The sequence below is a fragment of the Canis lupus genome, chromosome 21, assembly GCF_048164855.1.
Source record: "Canis lupus baileyi chromosome 21, mCanLup2.hap1, whole genome shotgun sequence".
Taxonomy (NCBI): Eukaryota; Metazoa; Chordata; class Mammalia; order Carnivora; family Canidae; genus Canis; species Canis lupus.
In genome coordinates, this window is record NC_132858.1 from 5,804,077 (window position 1) to 5,823,086 (window position 19,010).

General features: G+C 58.1%; 3 protein-coding genes across 9 annotated transcripts; 2 read left to right on the top strand and 1 right to left on the bottom strand.

The window, feature by feature from the left end:
* On the top strand, positions 1–5,279 carry RAD9A (RAD9 checkpoint clamp component A). 3 transcript variants are annotated; one of them, XM_072790130.1, is made up of 11 exons: positions 1–182; positions 266–336; positions 771–899; positions 1,302–1,416; positions 1,505–1,604; positions 3,029–3,138; positions 3,235–3,344; positions 3,422–3,486; positions 3,549–3,704; positions 4,463–4,667; positions 4,754–5,279. In XM_072790130.1, exons 1-11 carry the CDS (start codon positions 149–151, stop codon positions 4,847–4,849), a joined length of 1,191 nt encoding a protein of 396 aa, XP_072646231.1. In that variant the 5' UTR covers positions 1–148; the 3' UTR covers positions 4,850–5,279. The 3 variants fall into 3 exon arrangements, with proteins under 3 accessions (XP_072646231.1, XP_072646233.1, XP_072646232.1); XM_072790131.1 differs by having other exon boundaries at positions 12–182; positions 3,567–3,704; XM_072790132.1 differs by lacking the exons at positions 1,505–1,604; positions 3,029–3,138 and having other exon boundaries at positions 10–182.
* Positions 5,280–5,488: 209 nt separating this feature from the next.
* Positions 5,489–8,516, bottom strand: PPP1CA (protein phosphatase 1 catalytic subunit alpha). Its single transcript, XM_072790133.1, has 7 exons — positions 8,357–8,516; positions 7,700–7,831; positions 7,313–7,543; positions 6,652–6,756; positions 6,232–6,455; positions 6,014–6,148; positions 5,489–5,936 (listed from the first exon to the last, which is right to left on the bottom strand). Exons 1-7 carry the CDS (start codon positions 8,409–8,411, stop codon positions 5,826–5,828), a joined length of 993 nt encoding a protein of 330 aa, XP_072646234.1. The 5' UTR covers positions 8,412–8,516; the 3' UTR covers positions 5,489–5,825.
* A 181-nt stretch (positions 8,517–8,697) lies between these two features.
* TBC1D10C (TBC1 domain family member 10C) lies at positions 8,698–15,483 on the top strand. 5 transcript variants are annotated; one of them, XM_072790113.1, is made up of 10 exons: positions 8,698–9,083; positions 9,752–9,930; positions 10,679–10,778; positions 10,974–11,081; positions 11,170–11,276; positions 11,478–11,592; positions 12,248–12,313; positions 12,433–12,622; positions 14,346–14,500; positions 14,797–15,483. In XM_072790113.1, exons 2-10 carry the CDS (start codon positions 9,779–9,781, stop codon positions 15,142–15,144), a joined length of 1,341 nt encoding a protein of 446 aa, XP_072646214.1. In that variant the 5' UTR covers positions 8,698–9,083; positions 9,752–9,778; the 3' UTR covers positions 15,145–15,483. The 5 variants fall into 5 exon arrangements, with proteins under 5 accessions (XP_072646214.1, XP_072646213.1, XP_072646212.1 ...); XM_072790112.1 differs by lacking the exon at positions 8,698–9,083 and adding an exon at positions 9,326–9,465; XM_072790111.1 differs by lacking the exon at positions 8,698–9,083 and adding an exon at positions 9,361–9,483.
* Positions 15,484–19,010: the final 3,527 nt, after the last annotated feature.

Genomic DNA, 19,010 nt, shown 5'->3' on the forward strand with positions numbered 1-19,010 from the left:
GTGCGCGGGAAGGGAACGCCGGGCCGCTCGGCGGCGGCTGGTGAGACCCGGACCCGAGCCGCGGGCGGGGTGGGCAGGGCCCGGCGCGGACCAGCCGCCAGACCCAGCCCGGTCGGAGGCCAGGCCCGACCTCGGCGCTGGGGGCAGCATGAAGTGTCTGGTCACCGGCGGCAACGTGAAGGGTGAGTTCGGGGCCCCCGGGGGCGGGGGCACGTGGGACCGCGGGAGACGCCAGCCTAACCCGTTTCTCTTCTCTTCCCCGCAGTGCTCGGCAAGGCCGTCCATTCCCTGTCCCGCATCGGGGACGAGCTCTACCTGGAGCCCCTGGAGGACGGGGTGAGGGGGGTCACAATCGGGAGCCAGCTTCACCTCGTGTCAGGCTAGATGCCCTTGGGCAGAATTGTCTGCCAAGGTTGCCCCCCCCCCCCACCGTTGTTGGGGTGTCAGGTTGGGTCCTGTCATCTTCCCAGGCCGGTGTGTGGATCGAGAGCCATTGCCCTCCCCGAAGTGCCTTGTGTGTGTTTGGGGGGGGGGCGGGTAACTAGGGAAAAAAGGCAGTGTGTGCTGACGGTTGTGTAGGGCCCTTGCCACCAGGGACTCAGGGAAGGCTTCATGGAGAAGGCAGTCGCTGACTGGAAGGAGAGGGAGGATTTCAACAGGTGACGGTGGAGGAGGAGGACATTAGGACAGGTGTGAGCAGAAGCCAGACAGAGGACAGAGCCTGTTTCTGCCCCCTGACCGCATCCCTCTCCCTGCTCTTCCTGGCCCAGCTCTCTCTTCGGACGGTGAACTCCTCTCGCTCTGCCTATGCCTGCTTCCTCTTTGCCCCACTCTTCTTCCAGCAGTACCAGGCCACCACCTCTGGTCAGGAAGCCCTGCGCTGTAAGATCTTGATGAAGGTGAGGTGTTCCCCCCCCCCCAACCAGGAATGGGTCCACCCTGGGGCATTCAGAAGATCCTGACTGGGGAGGGGGGTGTATGCAGGAGCAAACCAATGTAAAATGCATTGAGGTGTACAGTAGAGACACCACAGAGGGTAATGGGAGCTGGGGAGAGGGTAATAGATCCTTCCAGGGACCTGGAGAGAGTGGTGATATTGAAAAGTAAGCAGATCTTTCAAGACATCCCAGACAGGTGTGATAGCATGAACAGAGAAAGGCCTGGAAAAGCATAAGTGTTCTGCATGTTGTGGGAGCTCCCTCTCTAGTGTGACAGTGCTGAGCCTGGGATGGCCAGAGCCTACATGGGATGTGGAAGCTGGTTGGTGGAGGCCACTGGGCTGATGGGTTTCCCTTGCACAGTCGTTCCTGGCTGTCTTCCGCTCGCTGGCAACGGTGGAGAAGACTGTGGAGAAATGCTGCATCTCACTGAATGGCAGGAGCAGCCGCCTGGTGGTCCAGCTACACTGCAAATACGGTGAGGGGGCAGCTGACTGGCCGAGGAATCCCTGGGGTGGAGGGGTGGAGGTTAGCAAAACCCACTGAGACCCCATCTGCCCATCCAGGGGTGAGGAAGACTCACAACCTGTCCTTCCAGGACTGCGAGTCCCTGCAGGCCGTCTTCGACCCAGCCTTGTGCCCCCATGTACTCCGTGCCCCAGCACGGTGAGTGTGTCCCTCTGGATACAGACTGAATGTGGGTCTTTTTTTATTTTTTGGAGCTTCAAGGGTCAATTTGAGAAGACACCTTCTTCATTTTCTCTACAGAGTTTCTGTGAACCTCAAAGAATTAGTCCAGATCAGTTTGCTCTCAGGTCTGGCTCTTTAAGGGCAGAGGCTGGAATAGAGGAGGGCATTGCTCTGTGCTCCTCACTGTGTCCAGGAACCTGCATTCTCCACCCTAAAGATCTGGCTTGGCTTTCTGGCCACTTGGACCCCTTCTGACTCCCCTTTTAGGAAGCAGGTCTCTTGCTTGCCCTTAAGTCCCCTTCCTTGGGCTTCAGGAGCCTTGAATGTCCATCTTTCACTTTCTGGCTCAGGGGCTCCAAATTCTTCTCTGGAGTAGTCATCTTTCTGGGAGTGTTCTCTATTCAAGGGCAGCCTCTCTTCCCATCTACTTGGGCTGGAGCTTTGAGAAGTCCACAGGCCAAGGAAGGAGGCTGGACAGGGAGGCCATGCTCCAGGAGGGCAACCTGGATCAGCAGCTGTGGGGGTATGGCTGTCCTGGGAAAATCAGAGCACACCTAAGGGCTATGCAGGGCCTGGGAGATGGAGTCTACAGAGGAGGCAAAGGTTCCTGCAGAAGACCAATGTAGAGAGGGATGGCTCCCCTCCCACCCCATGCTGGATGCTGCTTGCATCCGAGTAACCCAAGGTAATGTTCATTTCTTTTTGTAGCCATAGGGTATGATAATTTGAAGTTTCCTTCGGGTCCTGAGTCTGTTTTTCTGAGTTCTGTTGAGATAATGCTGCTTAGGACTCCTTTGGGTAGAGAAAGAGAGAAGGATATCACCTCTGGTCTGGATTTTGGAGCTTTATTATTATTTTTTTTTAATGAGCAATTGTTTTTCTTCTTTCTTTGTTTTTCTTCAAATATGTATAAAAGTGGATGTCTGCTCCCATCTGCTCCGGTTCCAATTGTCTTGAGACAAATTCCAATTGTTACTTCATATGTAAATATTTGTCAACATGTATTCCTAGAAGACAGAGATTTAAGGCCTTTTTCCTGAAGGCTGAATTTCTAGGGATGGCCTGGGTGTGGTTTCCCACCCCTGGGTGGGCAGGTGCTGCTTGCCTGGTTTGGCCCAGTGCAAACATTCCATGCTTTCTGTTGCCTCCTCTGGGCTGTGCTCTTGTCTGCCCCATCCCTTGCAGTGGACTCTTCTCCCCCCAACAGCCTGAAAGCTTTGGATGGGGCAGGACCCATGACCTGCTCACCCTGTCCTCCTTCCCAGGGTATCCCACACATGGTGGATCCCCTTGGACTCTGGCACGTGTCATAGCCCTGCCTCAGCTCAAGAGCAAAGCCACAGTGCAGGACTGAGTGTGTGATGTTGTACTCCCCCCCCGCCCCCCGCCCTGCCCCACAGGGTTCTGGGGGAGGCTGTTCTGCCCTTCCCCCCTGCACTGGCAGAAGTGACGTTGGGCATTGGCTGTGGCCGCAGGGTCATCCTGCGCAGCTACCAGGAGGAAGAGGCAGGTGAGAGAGCCAGACATGGCCTTAGGCAGGGTCAGAGCTGGGGTGGGAGGGGGTAGGGCCTAGAAGCCTAGGTTCCTCCTGTTCCTGCCTCCACAGACAGCACCGTCAAAGCCATGGTGACCGAGATGAGCATTGGGGAGGAGGATTTCCAGCAGCTGCAGGCCCAAGAAGGGGTGGCCATCACTTTCTGCCTTAAGGAATTTCGGGTGAGGTTCCCCCCAACACACCACCCTGTCCTTCCCTTCCTGCCCAGGGCCTCACTGCTCTGCTTCTCCCCTCCTAGGGACTCCTGAGCTTTGCAGAGTCAGCAAACTTGTCTCTTAGTGTTCACTTCGATGCACCAGGCAGGTAATTCCCAGCCTCAGGAGGGGAGGGGATGCTGAGAGCTGAAAGGCCCTGACCTTGCCCAGGACCTGTCATCTGCCTAGGCCAGCCATCTTTGCTGTCAAGGATTCTCTGCTGGATGGACACTTTGTCCTGGCCACACTATCAGAGTCGGACCTGCACTCCCCAGCCATGTGCTCCCCAGAGCTCCACAGGCTTGCGCCTCCACTCCAAGCTCACAGGTGAGGAAGCCCACCTGCCTCCCCATGCCTCCCCACTCCCCTCTCTCTGCACCCTGGCCTGAGCCTACTGCTTGCAGCGTGTGCACCTCCCCCAGCACATACACTTCCTGTTGGGCCCAGTGCTACAGCTCTCTCCAGCCCTGCAGGCTCAGTCTTCCTGGTCAGCTGTGCTCAGAGATCCCTCCCACCCAGGGAAGTGTCCCCAAGGTCGGGCTGGCTTCCTTCTCTGGCTGAGTCCTCCCCTTAGAGCCTCTTCCCAGGCCAAGGAGGGAACAGACTGCTGGGAGGCAGGGGGCTGACTGGGGCTGGGGAAAGCAGGTGGCTGGAAGGGCAGGTGGGCTGGGGAGGATGGGCCCAGTGTAGTGGAAGCAGAGGAAGTTTGGTCTGGCCCCCCGCCCAGCAAGTCCCTGGGCCCCAGTGCTCTCCAGCTCCGTCTCCTGGGAAGGGGGGAGCTTTAGCCCCAGGTGGCCTAGTTCAGAGGACTTGAGGCTTCTCTACCCAAGCTGAGCTAAACTGGCTCCCAGGATGTTTCCCTCAAGCCCCTATTTGAATTCTGATCAAACAGATTCCAGGTCCACTCCCTGCAGGAAGACACCATTTAACCACTGCATCGTTTCCCCTCCTATGAAATGAAAGTAATAAAGTCAAGAGACCACCAGTGGTCACAAGGCTTTTACAAATACTCCGACTCCTCTAGGGGTCCTGCCTCTGTACCTTCTTTTCACCCTCCTGCTCACTGATACCGTCCCTGCCTGCAGCACACCCCACCTGGATGACTTTGCCAGTGACGACATTGACTCTTACATGATTGCCATGGAAACTACTGCGGACAGCGAGGGCTCCCGGGCAGTACCCTCCATCCCCCTTTCACCTGGACTCCGGCCCCCCTGTAGCCCTGGCCCCTTCTCAGAAGACCATGAAGCCGAGCCCAGTACAGAGCCTGGGACTCCCCCACCCAAGAAGGTAGGGGCTGGAGATGGAGGTAGGGGTGGGAGACAAAGAGGGAACAGCCTCCAGAGCTCACTCTACTTCTCTTCGCTCCATTCCAGTTCCGCTCGCTGTTCTTTGGCTCCATCCTCGCCCCTGTACACTCTCCTCCGGGCCCCAGCCCTGTGCTGGCTGAAGATAGTGAGGGTGAAGGCTGAACTGAGAACAAGCCTGTGTCCAGAGGCTCTGATTAGATGAAACCACAGCCTCCTCCTTCCCCCAGCAGCAGCCCAGGGATGGGGCTAATCACCCTGGTGGTTGGTAAAGGTGGGCTGTGTTGGAGTAGAGCACTGGTCTTGATGCCACCCCAGGTCCTTCCTGGCTCTGACTAGCCTGGGTCCTGTCTTCTCTAACTCCCAACCAATCATGTCTGTTCCCAGGCTTTGCACCGAGCTGCCACCTGATGGGAGGCCCCCTGTTATTCCCCTCCCATAGGCCTTTAGGCCAGACTCCCAACTATGTGGCTAGGGCTGGACACCTGCCTTCCCTAAGCCTACCTCCCCAGGACAGAAATCACAGAGGGGCTATGAGCCCCTGCTGATTTACCTTCTTTGCCAATCATGACTTGTCTGTCCCTTAAATCCTAAACACACCTCTGGAATCCTTTGTGGTCACCAAACTGTTTTCTCTATACTCTCTGGCCCCAGCTTGGAATTCTAAGCCCCCATGGACCTGAGCCTATGGCTGGGATTGCCCTAGCTGGGGCCCCATGCCCAGCATGCCTATCCTCCCAAGCAGCCCTGGACAGAAGGGCTGCCAGGCCCAGTATTTGGGACAAGGGAGACAGAGGCCATGGCGAGAATCCAGCTTTGACCTTTATTCAAGAGACCAGATGGGTTGCCCCAGGATCTGTCGGCCAGCCCTGAGGCCAAGCAAGGCTGGAAACCCACATCTGGCCCTGCTTTGCCCTGAGCTGCAGCCTCAGCCCCAGGATCCTGCTTGCCACCACTATAGCAGGCGGAAGGGGCCCTGGGGGATTGGACGCTGCTATTGATTCATTAAAAAAAAAAAAAAATACACCAAGGCTCCGTGTTCCCCGTGACAGGTGGGCCTGGGGGGCCAGCGTGAACCCCCTATGGCCACGTAATTTCTGTACAAATCCACCATCTGGGGCAGAGTGCGGGCACGCGGAGGCTATTTCTTGGCTTTGGCGGAGTTGCGGGGTGGGGTGATGGGCCGGCCTCCAGGGTTCAAGCCACTGAATTGCCCGTATTTCCCCTTGTTCTTGTCAGCGGGCTTGAGTATCTAAAAAAGACAAGAGCTGGTCAAACTCATGGGCTAAGCCACAGGGTCACCAGCCCCCCTCCTTCCCCCATCCCAACCTGGAAGGAGCACATGAGTGTCTCATCCACACTCATCATGGCGCCTGCATTGTCAAACTCGCCACAGTAGTTGGGAGCCGAGAAGAGAGTCACCAGCTGCCGCTTGGCAAAGAATTCATAGCCATCTTCTACCACCTGGATGAGGATGGGGGCAGTTTGTTCAGCAGGTGCTGGCTACCCAGGCCCCACTCCCACCCGCCCCAGAGCTGCCAGCCCACCTGGTGTGCCCGGCAGATGAGGTCCAAGTCGTGCTTGTGCAGGAATTTGGCCACTACCTCAGCCCCAAAGGTAAAGGAGACACCACGGTCATTCTCGCCCCAGCCCTGCACGTCCTTGTCAGGGTCAGACCACAGCAGGTCGCACAGCAGGCCCTGGTCCGGCACGTCTGTAGGCCGCATGATACGCCGAATCTGCTCCATGGACTGCAGGTCTGGGGACAGGCCTGGGGGAGGGCAGGTTACTTGCTTAAGCCTCAAAACAAAGAGTGACATGCAAACCAAGACCACTGGGAGAGGTCTTCCAGGTGACGGGGAATACATCCTCCAGCTAACAGCCTCATCCCAGGGGTCCCCGGGATGTGGCCCAGGGCTCTTCCTTCCCAAAGAACCCTTCAACATGTACCCCAGAGCCACTCTCACCTCCATGGCAGCAGAAGATCTTCTCATCCACGATGGCAGCAATGGGCAGGCAGTTGAAGCAGTCAGTAAAGGTCTTCCACAGTTTAATATTGTAGCGTCTCTTGCCTGCTGGGAGGAAGGAGATGCCTCATGAGGCCTATCTGCCCCACAGCCAGCCTGGGTCTTGAGGCCCTCCAGACACAGCTGGGAGAAGAGAATGGCAGACAAGAAGAGAATCCCCCCTCCCCCGACTCCGCTGCCTACCAGCCTTCCAGGAATTCTAAAGCAGCTAGGTCCAGAGAAACCTGAGTTCCAATCCGAAACAACCCACCCGCACCCAGTGAGCAGGGCCAGGCCAAGACTAGGCCTGGTTTATCTCAGCTTCTGGTTGGTAGGATCCAGTCCAAATAGGCATCCCAAGTGCCTAATGGATGTCCTGGAGGGGAGTGTCATGAGGCAGGGCCCTGCATTAGAACATGGGCAGTCCTCAGCAGTCACTCCCCAGACCCCTCCTGCGTGCTGGCCCCACGGCAGGAGGGCAGGCAGAGAGGCACCAACTGGTGTGCACCCTTCGCAGAGCTCGCGGTCTGTGGGTAGTGGTCAGACACCAATTCCCCTACTGCCAGGCCTATGTGAGGGTCTCCCCGAAAAGGGAAGTCACTTAAGGACTTGGGCTACTCACACTCATCGTAGAAGCCATAGATGCGGTTGATGCTAGCACACTCATGGTTCCCACGGAGCAGGAAGAAGTTTTCGGGGTACTTGATCTTATAGGCCAGCAGCAAGCAGATGGTTTCCAAAGACTGCTTGCCCCGGTCCACGTAGTCCCCCAGGAAGAGGTAGTTGCTCTCTGGAGGGAAGCCACCATACTCGAAGAGCCGCAGAAGGTCGTAGTACTGGCCATGGATGTCACCTGTAACCCAGGGAACCGGTTCAGCGCTAGGTGCAGGGGCTACACTTGAACCCAGGGCCAAGTTCGGGCTCCAGGGAGCAGCAATGCAAGGACTGGGCGGGGTGAAGTGGGGATTCCACTTTCAGAAAGCCAAAGGGATCTGGGCAGCAGACTCACCGCAGATCTTGAGGGGTGCCTCCAGCTCCAAAAGAATGGGCTGGCTCAGGAAAATCTCCCGTGATTTGAGGCACAGACCACGGATCTCGTTCTCTGTTAGCTGTACATTCTTTCCAGGCCGCGAGCCCTGCACTGTGGGAGGAATGGGGTGTCAAGACTCTGGTCCCTCAGGCAGGAGGAAGGTGGGCGACACAAGTGGCCCTATGGGCACATCTGAGGGCGCCTGGGCCTCCTAGGCCCCTCCCTGCCTAGGGGCAGCTGTTGCTGGTGAGCCTCCCAGGACCTCCGCCTCTGGCCTCCCAGGATGGGACCCCCTCGAGGGGGTGTGCTGTGCGCGGGGGCCTGCCACCCAACACCCCACCCATAGCGCAGGACCCCTGGGAGGGGTGGAGCTAGGCTTCTTAGGTTTCTCCCTCACTCCCAATAGCGCAGGCCAACCCGTGCGCCCCCCGCCCAGGAGGGGGGCTGCTCCCCGTGCCAGAGCGTCCCCGGAACCCCCCTCCCCCGGCGCGCCGCGACTCGGGGGGCGGCTGTGGCCACGGGACCTTGCGGCCCGTCCCCGCCCAGTCTAAGCTGGCCCGGGGAGGGGCAGGCCCGCCCGCGCACCACTTCCGGGCCAGGGCGCGGCGGGCACCGACCTCCCCTGCCCCGGCCAACCTTCCAGCAGGCGCCCGATGATGGAGTCCAGGTTGAGCTTCTCACTGTCGGACATGGCGGCGCCGCCGCTCCGCCCCAGCAGCTCCGGGCCCGCTCCTGCCGCCCTCCCTCCCGCCCGCTGCCTCCTTCCGGCCTGGCGCTCCTTCCGCCCGCCCCGGCCCGCCCCGGCCTGCCGCCCCGCCTCCCCGGCCCGCCGCCCCGCCCTGCGCGCTGCCCCCGCGCTCTAGCGCTCCCGCCGGACACCGCGCGCAGCGGCCGCGGCGGCCCGGGGGGCGGGGCATAGGGGACGGGGCGGGGCTCGGGCTGAGCTCGGCCGTCGGGACGGAGCCCGGCCGGTGGGTGGAGCTCGGAGGGCGGGGTCGAGTCTGGTCCCGCCCCCGAGGAGTTACCCGAGTCCAGTTCCGAGAATATGGGGCCGGAAGTGCTGTGGGAGTTGTTTGTCTCTGTCAGACGCTAACCCACCCCCTGGGCGGGAGCGTGGTATGAGCACATTAATAACCGATGCTCCAGACACTGCGGATCAAGTCCTCGAAGTGCAGAAAAGGAAACGGAGACTCAAGAGATAGCAGGGGGGTGGGTTGGTCCAAAACCCTGGCCTCACATTCACGGGGGGCCTCCACCTCCTGAGTCTCTGCGGCCCTCAAGGCAGCTGGCCAGACCCAGGCACCTGCCGCGGCGCTCTGAACCCATCTTGGTCCACGCTGTGCTGCACGCTGAACTAATTTTTGTAAGTTCCGTTATTGCCTGCTGAGTGCATAATAACGCTGCGTTAGGTATATATTCAAAGCATTACTTGTAAAGAGCAAATATTAAATAAACGAGAATTCTCACTGGAATCTTGAATTGTTTTAACCTCAAAACTGGAGGGGCCTGGCCTCTGTAACTCGGGTGGGTCCTGGACTGGTCACACCCTGCTCTGGAGCCCAAGCCTGCAGCCACCCAGCCCATGGGGAGGGTGGGAGGAGCCCACGGTCCTGGGGGCACTGGGGCAGGCCGGAAGAGCCTCAGAGAGGAAGAGGTGACCCCCCCACACACTTGGGAGGGGAGTGTGGGAGGGGCCCCCCAGCCGGTGGCTGAAGCTGCTGAGAAGGAGGAAGTGAGAGGAGGAGGTGAGGTGCAGCAGGGAGGTAAGCTGGCCTGGGGGGGCAGGGGCTGGGCCTGGGGACCAGCCTCTACACAGAGGTCTGGCTTTTCTGCCATTTCAAGGCTCACTCTCACCCTCACCCTCCCACCCCGATAAAAGAGGGGACAGAGGGGGCTTGGTGAGATGCCCTGAAGTCTGTGCCCTCTGAACCCTGCAGCCAGGTCCCCGGGCTGGGGACCGGCTGGATGGGAGCTCAGGCCCCAGGCTGGTCAGAAGCTGCCTCTCACACTGGCTTTCCCCACATCTTGCAGCCTGTGGTAGCTTGGGTCTGGGGCACCATGGCCCAGGCCCTGGGGGAGGACCTGGTACAACCTTTCGAGCTGCAGGATGACTCAAGCTCTTTGGGGTCCGACTCAGAGCTGAGTGGGCCTGGCCCATATCGCCAGGCTGATCGCTATGGCTTCATTGGGGGCAGCTCAGCAGAGCCAGGGTAAGTGGGGAAGGGATGAGGGGCAGTGGGGTGCTGGGAGTGAGGATGGGGGTTGAGGGCTGAATTCTAGAGACAGGCTCAACTCCTAGGGTCCTAGAGGGCCTGGGGACTCAGCCAGTGTCCCTACTCCTCATGTTCCAGGAGGAATCCTAAAGCTGGTAGGGCTGCGGCAAGAGTGTCCCTCATGTGTCTCTTTGACTCCCAATCTCCCAGCCTTTGCACCTATCCTTGGGGCCAGATATCCTTCTGCTTTTAATCCCTGCCATGATAATCCCAGAACCAAACCAAAGAACCCACACCTCTATCCCTACCATCTTCCTTTCCAGATATACAGACAGGAAAACAATTCCAGATAGGAGCTTGCCCAAGGTCACACGGCAGATCAGATAGAATCAGGTTCAAACTCAGGACTCCTAGCTTCTAGCCCTTGGCTCTGGCCACCTGCCTCTCTTATGAGTTGTCTGTGTTCCTGTCCTGGAGGACAGCCACCTGGCCCCTGCCCTCCCCCAACACACACCTACACACCCCCTTCAGCCTCTCCTGCTTCTGCCCACATCAGAGCCACATTTTCTCCTGTCCCTATGACAACCACTGGCAACTCCTGGGTGATAGGTTACCCCCCACCCGGGGCTCCCTAGAGATCCCCACAACCAGGAGCTGAGTTTACCCGGGTAGCATGGAAGGTGGCAGAGGTGGGCTCTGGGTGAGAGCCAGCCAACGCCTCGATGCCTGTGCCTTGTGCCCACAGGCCAGGTCACCCTCCTGCAGACCTTATCCGCCAGCGGGAGATGAAGTGGGTGGAGATGACCTCACACTGGGAGAAAACCATGTCTCGGCGGTACAAGAAGGTGAGGGGACAATGGGACTCTTCAGTCATCCCCCTTTGCCTCTGCCTATGCCCTGGCAAAATTTACCCATCCTGTGTCCCTACCCCCCCAAGTGACCCTTGTCCCATGACACATTGGAGCTTGGGATCCTCCAATAGGAGCAGGGCAGGCTGGTCTGGCTGATCTAATGGGGCCCTGGGGTGGGCCTCCCTGCAGGTCAAGATGCAGTGCCGGAAAGGCATCCCTTCAGCTCTCCGGGCCCGCTGCTGGCCCCTGTTGTGTGGAGCCCATGTATGTCAGAAGAACAGCCCTGGCACCTATCAGGTAATGCAGTTGACAGGGGTTCTGCTTCCCCTTTCTAGAGCCTCTGGCTGCTCTTAGCCCTCACAGAGAGCTTCCTGTCCACACACAGGAACTGGCCGAGGCCCCTGGAGACCCACAGTGGATGGAGACCATCAGCAGGGACCTACACCGCCAGTTCCCCCTACACGAAATGTTTGTGTCACCTCAGGGTCACGGGTAGGTGGCCAGTGACACCCAGGGACCTCCAGCCCCACAACCTCCAGGGCTTTCAGCCCAGACTCCTACCTCAGCCTCAGCTTATATCCTTACATCTCAGGGGATCCAGCGAGGCCCAGGGGGGCTGTGACCTGGGAAGAGGCCATCTTCGGGCAGGGAAGGGGTATCTGAACCAGCCCCTAATGGGGTCTTCTGGCACAGGCAGCAGGGGCTCCTGCAGGTCTTGAAAGCCTATACGCTGCATCGGCCGGAACAGGGCTACTGTCAGGCCCAGGGTCCCGTGGCTGCCGTGCTACTCATGCATCTGCCCCCAGAGGTGAGTGCCCTAGACCCTAACCAGGGACTTGAGACCCTGACACCTAAACCCAGTGATCCATGATCCTGACCTTAGGTACTTGAGGTCCTTGACCCACATCCTAGTGACCTACAGACCTAGTAATCCTGTGCTCCGGACCCATGACTCCTATCCCCAGGAACTCGGGACTCAGGGATCTGGGATCCTTGACTCCCAGATCCTGTCCTAGTCACCTAGGGCCTCATGACCATCAACTTCAGTGACTTTCAAGCCCAACGACCTTGACTCCAGGTCAAGGTCCCTTTGGCCCCTGCTCCCTGCCCCAGTGACCTAAGAATCTGGATGTCATCACCTCGACCTCAGGACTCCTGATTCTGAGCCCTGTGACCACGATCTCAATGACTCTAAGAGCTCAGGACTTGAACTTTAGGACCCTCCCAACCCTTGACCAGTGAGCCCCAACTCTGTGACCCTGAAATTCAACACCATGAACCCAATGACTTCCAAACTCCTAAACCAATTGATAGGCAGAGAGACTTTTGGTAAGAGCCTGAGTTTAGGCTCCAGAGTGACCTCAGAGGGCACCTATGCCCACTCCCGCGCTCTGTTCCCCTATCCTATGGTTCCTTCTGTGATCCCCTGGGTGTGGGCACTCATGGCGTGTGCCCCCACCCAGGAGGCCTTCTGGTGCCTGGTACAGATCTGCGAGGTCTACCTCCCCGGCTACTACGGGCCCCACATGGTGAGAGGAGGGGGGCGGAGGGCCCGGGGATGCACTGGGTGGGCAGGCAGGGGCCCTGGGAATGGAAAGGGGCAGAGCCTGGGATTGGGGAGTAGAGGCGCTGACGGACATGGCTGCAGGAGGCCGTGCAGCTGGATGCTGAGGTGTTCATGGCCCTGCTTCGGCGGCTGCTCCCTCGCGTGCACAAGCATCTGCAGCAGGTGGGCGTGGGGCCTCTGCTCTACCTGCCCGAATGGTTCCTGTGCCTCTTCGCCCGCTCCCTGCCTTTCCCCATCGTGCTGCGCGTCTGGGACGCCTTCCTCAGTGAGGGTGAGTGGCAGCTGGAGGGGAGGCGTGGCCAGCGCGGGGAGCCTGGGGGTGCACGGGCAGGGACGGAGCCTCCACTCGGCCCCACCTGCCCCTGCCAATCCCGGCTGGGGTGTGGGCGCCAGAGGGTGCCAGGGTGATGGTGTCAGCCGGGCTCTGGGGGGAACGGCCCAGCCCCTGCCTGCACATCACCAGGGTACTGACTGGTAGCTCCTGCCCCTGTGATGAGATTACCTGAGGGAAGGCAGACTCTGCCCAGTGGCAGGCTGGGGAGCCGAGGAAGCCCCTCCCCCCAGGTAGGGGGGCCCAGCTGAGGGGGCCAAGCAGTGGAGCTGTTCAGGGTCTGGGCTCAGTAAGCATGGCCAGTGGCAGGGACGGGGCTGGTGGGAGTGGAAGAGTGCTGGTCGCTGGAGCCCACAGGCACTAGGTGAGCCCTCAGGGTGCCAGGCACCGCTATAGACGCTGGGATCACCTGAGTCAACACCACTGCGGTCTGGTGGGGGTGGGGATGGGAGACAACAGGGACCAAATTAACAAGATATTTATAGGGGTGCCTGGCTGGCTCAGTGGTGGAGCATGTGATTCGATCTCTGGGTGGTGAGTTCAAGCCCCACTTTGGGCATAAAGCTTTAAAAAAAAAAGGGATATTTATAGATTGTCCTAAGTGTCACAAAGAAAATAAAACAAGCGATGAGACCATATTAGGGGAGCAGTGGGAGGAGAGTGCTGTTTTCAAGAAGCTTTTGGCCTCTCCATGGAGGAGACAAACTTGCAGGGCCCAGGTGGAGGTGGGAGAACCAGAGAGATTGATGTCCATAGGGTCCAGGCTATAGACTCCTTGGGGGTGTGGGCATGGAGAGAGATGAAACCAGAGAGGTCAGGCCGAGAGTAGGAGCATTCAGGGCAGAGCTGAGCTGGACTTTTTGGGACTTTGGGGCTCTGCCTTGGTACCCCCGTCAGTAACCCACCTGCCTTCTGATCTATCTGGGTTGTCTCGCAGTAACAACTAAAAAATGGTAGAAATCAATCAGTACGTCTATTGAGCTCCTGCTTTGTGCCCAGTTGGCTCCAGGCCCTATTAGGGGTCTGGCCACAGGTGTCCAGGCTGCTAGGTATGTGTCATCACCCCTCTAACCTCAGATCTCAAAGGCCAGGCAGGGCAAGCTGAGCCCCCTTTGCCCTCTCTGCCAAGGACAGGACAGGCAATGTCACAGGCTCCCATTTGTCATGATGATGACGTGAATGGCTGTTATCATCTCTTTACAAGCCACAGTTGTCACTAGGCCTCACTGGTCCTCAGACTTGAGACTGCCCGGAAAGGATTCTGAGGCTCCGGGAACAGCCCAAGGTCACACCCACGCATGGCTGTGAGCATGTGTGCCTGTGTGTGTGCACATGTGCACCATGCTGTTGGCTTAGGGGTGAAGAGCTCTAGTGAGAATCTCTCCAGAATGAGGTCTCCGATCTGAGCTGGAAAGCTCGTAAGGACAAGTTGCTGAAGCTCAGAGAGCAGGTGTAAGGAGTGGCTAGCCCAGGGTTCTTGGCAGGCTTCTCTGCCCGGAAGCGTCTGCGGCTGCAGACACTCGTCAGTGCCCCCACATTGCAACCCCGCCGTCCAGCACTGCTCCTGGTCTAAGTAGCGGCTGCAGAGCTGCAGGAGGGTGGAAGGCGTCCGGCTGAGGTTAGGTTTAGGTACAGAGCATTGAGTGAGCCCCACGGCCTGCAGGTGTGAAGGTCCTGTTCCGCGTGGGGCTGACGCTGGTGCGCCTGGCGCTGGGCACCACAGAACAACGCCTGGCCTGCCCAGGGCTCCTGGAGACCCTCGGTGCGCTACGAGCCATCCCCCCAACCCAGCTGCAGGAGGAGGTCTTCATGTCCCAGGTGGGTGCCCCCTGCCTCCCTTCCACAATGGCCCAGCCCCTGCTGCTCAAGTGGGGAAATGGAGTCTCCCCGCAGAAGTCAGAATGAGAACCGGGGCTCAGTTCCTGTCCTCTGAGCAGCAGTGAATGTGAAAACCCCAGGCTTCAAGTAGTTTTCTATGGCGTAGTGAGTCTGGCTGTCAGCCCCTCAGCCCTCAGCCACTTCCTGGGGCTGCGTCCTGCCCGCCCTGTGGGGACCACATGGTTTCCTGCCCTTCCCCCAGTCTGGGCACACTCAGTACCAACCACTCCCCACAGGTGCACAGCATGGCCCTGTCTGAGCAGGACCTGCAGCGGGAGATCAGGGTCCAGCTGGCCCGGCTGCCTGAGTCGACGTCCGGGCCACCCCCCAGGCCTCAGGCTCGCCTGCCTGGGGCCCAAGCCATCTTTGAGGCCCAGCAGCTGGCAGGGGCACAGGGGAGTGCTAAGCCCGAGGTGCCTCGGATAGTGGTGCAGCCCCCAGAGGAGCCCAGGCCACCACGGCGCAAGCCCCAGACCCGAGGCAAGACTTTCCACGGGCTCCTGACTCGGTCCAGGGGTCCTCCTATTGAGGGCCCCCCCAGGTCTCATCGAGGCTCCACATCCTTCCTGGATACCCGATTCTGAAGGTTCCACTTCTGAGGATATTGTGGACTCGGTATCCGCTAACCCCAGTTGCCTGATTGGCTGATGCCAGCCTCAAAGATGGCACTGCACTTTACCGCTGGGACTTGGCAACTCGGCTCCCTTCCCACGGACTGTCAGACACAAGGATGAAGGAAGGTCACAGAGTGTGGTTTCAGGGCCCCAGGCCTGCCCTTCACCCGCGGAGCTGCCCTGGTACCCGGGCCCTTGCAAGCATGGGAGCTGGCATGGAAGGAGTGTGGGGCTAGGGGCACCTGGCAGGGCTAGGGGACCCCAAAGGGCTCCTGGGGAGGCCTAGAATAAAGTCTGAACAAAACCCTAGATGGAGTTGGATTGACTGCTCTCCACCCCCAACTCTAGACCAGCTGCCCCTTCCCCTGCTCCCTCACCCCCTCACCTTGCCTCTCCTGGTCCAGCCCAAATTCCCACAGGATACACCGAGGCTGCCCATTGGCTGCTGAAAGCTGTTTACCAGCAACAGGAGCCAATGGTAAGCCACCTCGCCCAGCCTCTTGGGTCCAGGTAAGGCTCTGGCGTTGGTGGGAGGAAGGTTCCCCAGCTGGATGCTGGGCCCAGGGGTGGGGCTCTATCTCCTATTCTTCCCTTCCTCCTGGATTGGTTCAGGACCCACAAGGGTAGGGGGGACTCTAACCCCAGTCTGCTCCCCACCCATGGCCTTGGGCTGTTCCTCTAGAGTCAGCCAAGCGGGAACAAAAGCCTCTTGTGCCAGGACAAAAGGAGAAAGCCCCCACAGGCCCTTACCCACTCCCAGAGCCTCAGTACACCCCTGGGGATTCCCACCTTGGAAACTCTCTCCCACACTTGATAATTGCCCCCGTGGGTGCCCAGGGTGCCTGAGACATGAGCCATCACTAGGACAACAGGGCTGGCTCCCATGCAGCCTGGAATGGGTGCCTTGCCTCCCTGGGGGCCCTCCCCTGCAGGGTGGGGGATGGCCAGGCATGGCAGGACCCTGGAGTCCTGGGAGAAGGCATCTGGACTCCCACCTAGGTGGTGGAGTATACCCACAGCCTCACTAGGGAAAGGGGGAAGGGAGTGCTCAGCCCAAGAGCCCTGTAAGGGGCAGAGCCACTAGGGTGCAGGGCTCTGTAACAAGTGCACAACCCCTTAGCCTTGGGCATCAAATGCTGTCTCAGGAAGGTAGGATGGGGGGACCTACCCCTGGAGTCTGCTCATAAACTCCTTGCCCTCCAAGGGCTCAGCTCTTCTGTTCGGAGGGTGGGGAAGCAGGAAAGCAGCAGCCCCTGTCATGAGGCTGGGAGCTGGGCCATGGTGACAGTGGGTCCCCCTGGTTATAGACCCTAGGGGCAAATGGTCTCCAGCAGGACTTCTCCAGCTAGGGAGGAATCAATGCCTTTTCTGCTCAGGGAAGCATTTTCTGGGCTGGTGCCATTATCAAACATCTATGTGGGGAACCGGAGTAGGGTAGGATGTGGGGGTGTCAGACCAGAAGAGAGTTAGCTCCCCTCACGTAAACACTTTTCTGCACACACTGTCCTCACAAGATTATGCTAGCCGCTACAGCACTTGTGTGCTAGTTGGGAAAAGACACCTCTCCTCCAGGCACATGCAGCCCTATGTGGCAGAGGGGAAGTGACCACTCACCTGAGTGCCTTTGTGAAGTGAGCAACCTGCACAACCATCCTCAGTAAACCTGGCAGCCCCAGCTCCTGACAAACCTGCTTAGAAGGCAAACCTGCTCCGGAAAGCCAAGCCATGTATCTGACAGCACTCAGCCTGCAGGGACTGAAGCTGGAATGGCACCCAGAGATGTCCATTGGTCTGGGTCAGCCCAGGGGACAGCAGTGGGGACCAAGGAAAGAAGTGGAAGGACAGGGGCCCCTGGCTGGCTTAATTGGAAGAACATGGGACTTCTGATCTTGGGGTTGTGAGTTTGAGTCCCATGTTTGGTAAACAGATTACTTAAAAATAAATAAAAAAAATTTTAAAAGTGGAAAGGCAGATGGATCCCACCTCGGTTGTGGGGCCCATGGTCTCCATCTTGCACTGCCACTCACCCCAGAGCTTCCCCATCCCCACACTGTCCAGAAGCCAGACTCCGACTCCCTGCGAAGTCCCTGCATAGGAAATGTCCTCTCGCTCTCTGTGATTGATTTTTCTCCTACGGATAATGAGATAAGAGCTCCCCCCACCCACCCCCCCGCCATGCGCAGCCCCAAGATCGTTTTATCAGTCACATTATTCTGAGGATGATTGTTCACTTGCTCTGGGCTACAGCCGGCACATGGTCCCTCCTCACCCCACCACTAGCTGGCTAGAGACAGAGCAGAACTGCTCTGCCAGACTGCTTGCCCCAAGCCCCAGACCCTGCCATTCCTTCCTGCAACCACAAGGCAAACGCCATGAGAGCTGGTGCCCGGCCAGGACCCTCCGGAACTGGGCACAGGACCACACTGCCCTCTGTGCACGTGTGTATAAACTCTGGCAGATGGAAGACCCCAGCTCCACCTCTCACCAGCAGTGTGACCTTGGGTGAGTCATATCACTTCTCCGAGGCTCACTTTGCTCATTGGTAAAAGGCAGAGAGAATCACAACTGCTACCTCCCAGGGTGAAGAGAGAGACAGCACATAAAGCCCTCCCGCACAGCCCCTGGGACAGAGCCAGGAAACGTTGACACACAGCAGGGGAGCTTATCTTCTCCAGAGGCCCCCTGCCTTGCCACACCTGGGCTGAAATTTGCATCATAATCCCCATTTGAGGATGAAAAAGCTGAGTCTGCAGTGGTGGCATGGCTTGTGTTAAAAACAAGAGGTTTAGGGATATCTGGGTGGCTCAGCGGTTGAGCATCTGCCTTCAGCTTCGGGAGTGATCCCGGGGATCGAGTCCCAACGTCGGGCTCATTGGGGTCCCTGTGAGGAGCCTGCTTCTCTCTCTGCCTGTGTCTCTGCCTCTCTCTCTGGGTCTCTCATGAATAAATAGATAAATAAATCTTAAGAAAAAAAAAAAAAACAAGAGGTTTAAGATGGAATTGGTTATGTTAAGCCCCACATTGCCAAACCGAGACTCCGTTCTCAGAGAACTAGAACTTTTTTCTTTCTTTTTTTAAAGTAGGCTCCATGCCCAGTGAGGAACCCAATACAGGGCTCGATCCCATGACCCTGAGATTGAAACCCAACCTGAGATTAAGAGCCAGACTTTTGGGGTGCCTAGGTGGCTCAGTCAGTTGAACGCCTGACTCTTGATAATCAGCTCAGGTCCTGATCTCAGGGTCATGGGATCAAGCCCGGCATCCGGCTCCCCCTCAGCACAGTCTCCTAGAGATCACCACCCGCCCCCTCTGCCACCATGCTTGTACACACATGCGTGCGAGCTCTCTCTCAAATAAATAAATAAAATCTTAAAAAAACAAAACCTAAAAAACAAAACAGAGTTGGACTGAGCCACCCAGGCGCCCCCAGAAATGCAATCTTAAACTAGGATCAGGAATCACCTATCAGCACTAGTTAGGTTGTCTGATAGATCTCTGCCATCCCCTAAAGGAAAGCAACCTTGCAAAATCCAACTCACTTTTTGCCCAGTACAACCTCCTTGTCCTTGCTCCCTTCTGCTTAGAAGTCTTTCATTCTGCACAGCTCCTCGCAGCTCCTTTCTTATTTGCTAGATAGGATGCTGTCCAATATATGAATCGTTGACTAAAGCCAATAAAATATTTAAAATTTACTCAGTTGCATTTCAGCTTTTAACTCTTGTTAGGTGCCAAAGCTCTTGTTTCTTGATAACATCCGTGCCTCATCCCTGCTCCCACCAGTGGGATTGCAGCGGAGCTCAGTCTACCCATACATCAGGAGAACGGACTTCTCAAGT